This window comes from Scyliorhinus canicula, chromosome 23, assembly GCF_902713615.1.
Source record: "Scyliorhinus canicula chromosome 23, sScyCan1.1, whole genome shotgun sequence".
Classification (NCBI taxonomy): Eukaryota; Metazoa; Chordata; class Chondrichthyes; order Carcharhiniformes; family Scyliorhinidae; genus Scyliorhinus; species Scyliorhinus canicula.
This window is the reverse complement of record NC_052168.1, coordinates 2,939,870-2,948,266: the sequence shown is the minus strand read 5'-3', so window position 1 is coordinate 2,948,266 and position 8,397 is coordinate 2,939,870. Positions and strand designations below refer to the sequence as shown.

Below are 8,397 nucleotides of genomic sequence, written 5' to 3'. Positions count from 1 at the left end.
CCCCCGCAGCTCGAACCAACAAGACACATTGACGCACTGGGGGAAAACCCTAAGCTCCTCCTGCTTCCTGCTGGCTGTCGCTGGGGCAAATCTCTTCACCAGCGACCCACTGGGCCCCCATCGGACCACGAGTGGCCAATCACAGCCAACCCTGGCTGACCTCTCCCTTCAAAATCTGACAGTGGAAACTCCGTCTTCGGCCCAGATTAAATCAACAACCTTGAAGAATTGTAATTTCCTGGCGTTTTTTTGTTGTTGGAGGAATTATCTGATATCTTCTGCAAACGTGACGCCATCAGAGAATCGGAGAGTGGTTGCAGCACTGAAGGAGGCCATTCAGCCAATTATGTCTGTGCTAGCCCTCTGGAAGAGTAACTCACCTCGCGTCACTCAACCCCCCCACCCCCTGCGTGAGTCTTTTTGCTTCAGTTTATCACCAAATTCCTTTTGAAAGCTTCGAGTGAAGCTGCCTTCCTCGCACATTCCAGGCCCCAACCACCTTGCCGCACAACTTTTGTCAATCATCTTAAATCTGCGGCCTCCCGTTCTCGATCTGTCCACCCCATCTCCTTGAACACCTTCACATCCTTCCGAAAGTGCGGGCCCACAACTGGACACCAGTTGACACCAACCCAGGGTTTTATGGAGGTTTATCAGAACTTCCTTGCTTTTGTACTCCACGTCCCTATTAATAAAATCTAGAATACTGGATGTTTTATTAACCACTCTCTCAATCTGTCTGCCACCTTCAATGACTTCTGCAGATATACCCTCAGGTCCCCCTGAAGAATTGGACCCTTTTTATTTTATGTTGTCTCTCCTTGTCATCCAACCAAATTTATTGACTTAATGTTTCCTCTGTATTAAATTTCATTTAGCTACATTGAGTTTATGGAACTGAAAAAGGCCATTTGGCCCATCAAATCTGTGAGTGTTTATGCTCCACACCAATCTCGTCCCACCATTTGTCATCTTGCCCAATCAATATATTCTTGGTTCCTCTCTCACTCGTGTTTCTCCAGCTTCTCAGTGTCTCTGTATGATTCACCTCGCCCACTGCCTGTGGGAGTTAGTTCCACATTCTCCCCACTCCCTGTGGGAGCGATCCCACATTCTCCCCGCTCCCCGTGGGAGCGAGTTCCACATTCTCCCCACTCCCTGTGGGAGCGATCCCACATTCTCCCCGCTCCCCGTGGGAGCGAGTTCCACATTCTCCCCACTCCCTGTGGGAGCGATGCCACATTCTCCCCACTCTCCGTGGGAGCCAGTTCCACATTCTCCCCACTCCCTGTGGGAGCGATCCCACATTCTCCCCACTCCCTGTGGGAGCGAGTCCCCCATTCTCCCCACTCTCCGTGGGAGCGAGTCCCACATTCTCCCCACTCACCGTGGGAGCGAGTCCCACATTCTCCCCACTCCCTGTGGGATCGAGTCCCCCATTCTCCCCACTCCCTGTGGGATCGAGTCCCCCATTCTCTACACTCCTGTGGAAGCGAGTCCCACATTCCCCCCACTCCCTGTGGGAGCAAGTTCCACATTCTCCCCACTCCCTGTGGGAGCAAGTTCCACATTCTCCCCACTCCCTGTGGGAGCGAGTCCCACATTCTCCCCACTCCCTGTGGGAGCGAGTCCCACATTCTCCCCCACTCTCTGGGTGAAGAAGTTTCTCCTGAATTCCCCGTTGGATTTATCAGTCACTGTTTTACAGTCAATCTTATTTGACATTTAATTTTATTTCACATAAACTGAATATTCAATATTCCCTTTTAATGCAGGTGGAAGTTCCACTATTATATGTCACAATTAATTACAAATTTCACATCAGACATGCAGACTTGTTTTGGGGATTTGCGTGACAGTGGTTTACAGGTTGGCATTTTTCATGCTCTTTGCATCTTGTTCTGTTCTTCCACCTCCATTTCCGAATCCTTCCCCTCGTCTGCTCATGGGTCCATGGGGTTGCAGCCACTGACATCCACGGTCAGGCGGACATTGGCCTTACAGTTGAAGATCAATGGGTCTTCAGTGATGGCTGCACAGCTGCTTAACTGGGGAGTGACATCCTTCACACACATCTACAATAAAACGTTCTCTTATTAAAAAATACATAAGTGCTCACTCTCGAGATCTAGGATACACAAACCGGGAGTTAACATTATCCTCACGGAGTTAACTCATTCACAACCAGTGCCCCTACTTCCCCCTGCAATCTGCCTTCACTCCCCTGAACATGGGGCAGTTTGATTTGCTCCTAGGGATAATCATGCATACACGGATTCTTGTGCACACACTCATGCAGACACGCACAGGCAAAAAAGTGCAAACTCTCGTGCAAAGATGCACACATTCTATTCTGACAGTGGGCAGGATCTATCCTCCTTCACTAATCCCGGGATGCTGGAGGCAGTAACAGTGAACAGCGGCTACTGCCCCGAATCAGCAGAACCCACACATTCCAGTCCCTGGGACTCTCTGTGCTACTCAATACCTGGGACTGTCGGTGTTACTGTGCCAGGCATTATTAACCTGGGCAGGCAAGAGAGGGAAATCTCACCGTCGCAGAGTCCCATTCCGCAATCAGCGGGCGCTTCCAAGCCTCTGCCAAGAAGTCTCCAAGCTTTGCTGGGTTTCGGGTGCTGCCCTCTTTGACGCCCCCTCGCCGGACGTATGCAGACCGGCGGATGCCCTGCAGTAGCCCAGATGCTCGCCCAACTGAGTAATAACGAGGGCTGGATGCCTGCCTGTACCAGCCGCAGGCTGGCGTGTTGGACAGAAGGTAGAAAATCACAGTCACCCCAATGATCATTGGCAGGCCGAGGTGAGCCATCCCGCAGCAGTGGCAAGTTGTGTCTCTCACAGTCCGACAGGCAGGAGCTCTTTATATCTCCCTCCTCACAGTGACGTTGCTGTACTGAGCTCTGGCGTCTGCAGCAGCCTGTAAGCAGCTTCTCCAGTTGGGCAGGTTAGAGAGGGAAACAGAATATTCGCTCTTCAATGTCTTATATATTGTTTAGACTCGGGTTGATGTGAATTTATTGACAGTGGGGACAAAACCTCAAAACATCTGTGAAACAATGATTTTAAAAAATAAATAAATTTAGAGCACCCAATTCATTTTTTTCCCAATTAAGGGGCAATTTAGTGCGGCCAATCCACCTACCCTGCACATCTTTAGGTTGTGGGGGTGAGACCCACGCAGACAGGGGGAGAATGTGCAAACTCCACACGGACAGTGACCCAGGGCCGGGATTCGAACCCGGGTCCTCAGCTCCACAATCCCAGTGCTAACCATTGCGCCACATGCCGCCCTCTGTGAAACAATGATACGAGTGAGCCGGGGACACAGAGCGATTAAAACATCACAGCTCATCCACACGCAGTTTACAGTCCCCACCACCCTCTCTCTGCCCCAACAACTGTTCCTTGGAAGGTTCCACAGTTTTTGCCTCCAGTCTCTGAACAGGCATGCATTTCACCTGTTGATTCTACCTGTGGGCGTCACGGTAGCACAATGGGTTAACACTGTTGCTTCACAGCGCCAGGGACCCGGGTTTGATTCCCGGCTTGGGTGACTTGTCTGTGTGGAGTCTGCACGTTCTCCCCGTGTCTGTGTGGGTTTCCTCCCGAAAGACGTGCTTGTTAGGTGAATTGGACTTTCTGAATTCTCCCTCTGTGTACCCGAACAGGCGCCAGAGTGTGGTGACAAGGGGATTTTCACAGTGACGTCATTGCAGTGTTAATGTAAGGCTACTTGAGACACTAATAAAGATTATTAATATTTCTAATGCTTCCAGTACTAAGCTCAGACTATGAGTTCCCAATAACATCACTTTTAATAGCTTTAAAGTTATCCAGGTCAATGCAGTCCACTTGATCATCACCCCACCCACCAACTTAAACATTCACTCCCTCCACCACCGACGCACAGTGGCAGCCGTGTGTACCATCTACAAGAAGCACTGCAGCAACTCACCAAGGCTCCTTAGTCAGCACCTTCCAAACCCACGACCTCTACCTTCTAGAAGGACAAGAGCAGCAGATACCTGGGAACCCCACCACCTGGAGGTTCCCCTCCAAGTCACTCACCACCCTGACTTGGAAATATATTGGCCGTTCCTTCACTGTCGCTGGGTCCAAATCCCGGAACTCCCTCCCTAACAGCACTGTGGGTGTACCTACACCACATGGACTGCAGCTGGTTCAAGGCGGCGGCTCACCACCACCTTCTCAAGGGCAATTAGGGATGGACAATAAATGCTGGGCCTGGCCGTTCTGTGAACAAATAATGCTTTTGTTTATTGGGATTGCGGTGATAGTATTGGAACAAGCAGTATAAGCGGAGGTAGATGGGTTGTGATGTCGCAAACGCTGAACCCGTCTCTGCTGCTTTAACCGACTTCCTTATTTTGGGCCGGTAAAAGCATCTAGAATCGGCCAAAACCCTAACACTGGTCTGACTCTTCCCTATGAGCTGGTGCTCACGTGGCTAATTCAGGGTAAACGTCCTGAGCTCTGGTCTGGTACAGCACAGTCCAATATGATTGGCACATTGCGACTAGGAATCCAGCTTTGATTAATCACGTTCCCGGTCTGTCAGCAATAAATGAGTAACGGGGGCAGCACGGTGGCCTAGTGGTTAGCACAACCGCCTCACGGCGCTGAGGTCCCAGGTTCGATCCCGGCTCTGGGTCACTGTCCGTGTGGAGTTTGCATATTCTCCCCGTGTCTGCGTGGGTTTTGCCCCCACAACCCAAAAATGAGCAGAGTAGGTGGATTGGCCATGCTAAATTGCCCCTTAATTGGAAAAAATAATTGGCTAATCTAAAATTTATTTTTAAAAATTCTAAAATAAATGAGTAACGGCCTCATTGGTCGAGTGATCTCAATTCTGATATTCACGTGGTGGGAGCGTGTGAACATTACCTTTCAGGGCCAGATGAAAAGTAGAGAATACGCTCCCGACTGCTTCACTCCTTAGGTCTCTGACCGACAGCAATCAGGTATTATGTGTGGAGTTTGGCTACGCTGTTAAGGAACTGGACTAGTAATTCTGAGACAAGGGTTCACCTCGTCAGCTGAGATAGTTCAATTCCGTCCAGCAAATAAACAGCGATGCGGTTGACGCTTGACTGCCCCGCCATTGAAACGGCCTTGTTCTATTCAAAGTGGCAGCTCACTTCAATCTTCTCAGACGCAATTAGGAGTGGTCAATAAATGTTGGGTATGGGAGTTATATTTATTTTTTTACACTAAAATTAGCATTAGTGTTTAAAACAGCCATCACTGTCTTGTTGGTGATTTTGACAGTGTTTGTCCCAGTGGAGGCCAGCTGAGAAAATGTGGGCCACAGCGTAGCAGACACCTTACTTGTTCAGGTGAGCTTCGAATGCTCAGTGGCATCATTTGAAGATGTGGAGATGCCGGTGTTGGACTGGGGTGGGCACAGTAAGAAGTCTTACCACACCAGGTTAAAGTCCAACAGGTTTATTTGGAATCACGAGCTTTCGGAGCACTGCTCCTTCCTAAGGCAAGTCACTTGAGGAAGGGGCTGCGCTCCGAAAGCGAATGATTTTAAAGCTAAATATTTTTTTAAAATACAGCTAGTGCTGTTGGGGAGTTTAATTAGTTGGGCAGGGGGAGGGTCACAGAGCATTAGTACAATAGGGACACTGCATACTACAGTAAAGGAACCAAGACAGATGGAGATCAGCCGTGTTGAGTTCCAAGGGACGAAGGAGAGGCTGGATGGCCTCTTTAAAGCCATGAGTATTAATAATCACTGATTGTGACAAGTAAGCATCAATTAAGTGAAAAGCCCCTTGTCGCCACAATCCGGCACCTGTTGGGGGAGGCCGGTACGGGAATTGAACCCGCGCTGCTGGCCTTGTTCTGCATTACAAGCCAGCTGTTTAGCCCACTGTGCTAAACCAGCTCCCTATTATAGGTAAGACTGATGAGTGAAGGATGGGGATTGACACGTGAAATTGTGATATCGTTGCCACCACGGAAATGTGGTTGAGGGAGGGACAGAACTGGAAACTCAACTTGGGAGGGGAGCCTCCACGTGGTGGTGTATCTGCTGCCCTTGTCCTAAGTCAGAGATCACACATTTGGGAAGATGCTGTTGAAGGAGCCTTGAGGAGTTGTAGAGGGTACAGACTGCTGCTGCTGCGCATCAGTGGCGGAGGGAGTGGATGTTTTAAGATGGTGGAAGGGGTGCTGATCAAGCGAGCTGCCTTGTGCTGGATTGGTGTTGAGCTTCTTGAGTGCTATTGCCCAGGCAAGTGGAGAGTATTCCATCACACTCCTGACTTGTGCCTTGTACATTCCCACTGGATTCACCTGTCCGGCAGTAGCAGCATTGACAAGGACAGAGGGGAACATGGCAGCTGTGGCATCGTGGTGACAGACTCAGATCCCATACCTACCAGACACCCACTCCTTTGAACCCGAGGGGGACAATGCTTGTTCACAAACAGCAGGGAACGTGTGGTGGGATTAAAAATCACGGACGATAAAAACCTCTCTTCAAAGTGGAATTTTTATTCTCATTTCCGTTGTACACAACTCATCCCCTCCCGCAAAACTTCAAATCGGAATTACCTTCCCGAACACATTTCAAACGAGGATCCTCATTAGAGACGGGCGTTTGACTTACACATTGTTCACACACTGTAATTGGAGAAAGACTGGCCAATCTGCAACTCAGGAGACAGTCAAGGCCACACTGTCTGGCTCTCTTTTGGGATTGGAGAAGTTAAGGGATGGGGTGGCGAGGAATAAGACAAATTGGCGAAGAAATTTGAAACAGCAAGAAAGGGAGTGATGAATCTCCCCAGGTGATATTGTTGCTCCGTAACTCACAACCCGACACCCAACCCGCAATTTTAAACATCGCTACAGTCTGACCCATTTAGCAGGTTAGATTCTTCATCTCAACGTCAGTTTTAAGTTTACTTTGCAGTTCTTTAAATGTGTGCTCCCTTGTATCAGTTTGTAATAATATTCTGGGGTTTTTTCTTACTTATTGCTATATGAAGATTCAGCCGTCAGGATTTGAATTTAAATAACATGTCGTCCAAGCCTGGTGCACAGACGATCACAGACTGATCAAACGTCACTCGCTATTGTACAAGGAGAGACCGGTGGGAAATAGCCCGGGGGGGGGGGGTTTGCAACTGGTGTTAATAGCCCTGAGGGAGTCCGAGAGAGAGAGAGCGATGCAGAGCAAGAGAAAGTGCGAGGCAGAGACCGAGAGAGAAAGAGCGAGGAAGAGACAGAGACCGAGAGAGAGAGGGAGGGAGGCAGAGACAGAGACCGAGAGAGAGAGAGAGGGAGGCAGAGACCGAGAGAGAGAGAGAGAGAGGGAGGCAGAGACCGAGAGAGAGAGAGAGGGAGGCAGAGACCGAGAGAGAAAGAGCGAGGAAGAGACAGAGACCGAGAGAGAGAGGGAGGGAGGCAGAGACAGAGACCGAGAGAGAGAGAGAGGGAGGCAGAGACCGAGAGAGAGAGAGAGAGAGGGAGGCAGAGACAGAGAGAGAGAGGGAGGCAGAGACAGAGAGAGAGAGAGAGGGAGGCAGAGACAGAGAGAGAGAGAGAGGGAGGCAGAGACCGAGAGAGAGAGAGAGGGAGGCAGAGACCGAGAGAGAGAGAGAGGGAGGCAGAGACCGAGAGAGAGAGAGGGAGGCAGAGACCGAGAGAGAGAGAGGAAGGCAGAGACCGAGAGAGAGAGAGGAAGGCAGAGACCGAGAGAGAGAGAGGAAGGCAGAGACCGAGAGAGAGAGAGGAAGGCAGAGACCGAGAGAGAGAGAGGAAGGCAGAGACCGAGAGAGAGAGAGGAAGGCAGAGACCGAGAGAGAGAGAGGAAGGCAGAGACCGAGAGAGAGAGAGGAAGGCAGAGACCGAGAGAGAGAGAGGAAGGCAGAGACCGAGAGAGAGAGAGGAAGGCAGAGACCGAGAGAGAGAGAGGAAGGCAGAGACCGAGAGAGAGAGGGAGGCAGAGACCGAGAGAGAGAGGGAGGCAGAGACCGAGAGAGAGAGGGAGGCAGAGAGAGAGAGGGAGGCAGAGACCGAGAGAGAGAGCAAGGCAGAGACATCAGTACGAATTTCTACTTCCAGCTGGCTCCAATTGCAAAGCGTTTGAGTGAATTTCAGCGGAGGGCAGGAGTAATGACAGAAATTGCTGGAAACTCACAGGAGGTCCACCAGGGGCTGTAAAGGGAGGACATGGGGTCAGTAGTTCTGAGGGTAGCCCTTTGCTGGTTGGGTCAGCTGTGACAAGTCCCACAGTCTGACACTGGAGTAACGACACTTGGAAAGATGTAGCAGAGAATCGCCACCCCAACTGGAGTTAGGGTTTCTGGATAAAAATGACTGGGGGGCAGGACTCGAGCAGAG

At 50.4% G+C, this 8,397-nt stretch overlaps 1 protein-coding gene across 1 annotated transcript; it reads right to left on the bottom strand.

Annotated features, from left to right (window-relative positions):
- Positions 1–1,748: 1,748 nt before the first annotated feature.
- Positions 1,749–3,062, bottom strand: LOC119956418 (neuropeptide B-like). Its single transcript, XM_038783620.1, has 2 exons — positions 2,555–3,062; positions 1,749–2,075 (listed from the first exon to the last, which is right to left on the bottom strand). The coding sequence occupies exons 1-2, from the start codon at positions 2,825–2,827 to the stop codon at positions 1,944–1,946; spliced, it is 405 nt and encodes a 134-aa protein (XP_038639548.1). The 5' UTR covers positions 2,828–3,062; the 3' UTR covers positions 1,749–1,943.
- Between the last annotated feature and the right edge of the window lie 5,335 nt (positions 3,063–8,397).

Bases quoted from the DNA above. Each gene is read 5' to 3' on its own strand.
- LOC119956418 (XM_038783620.1), bottom strand. From the start codon at position 2,827: ATGGCTCACCTCGGCCTGCCAATGATCATTGGGGTGACTGTGATTTTC. The intron at 2,076-2,554 runs GTGAGATTTCCC...GTTTTATTGTAG, and splicing joins CGGAATGGGACTCTGCGACG to ATGTGTGTGAAGGATGTCAC.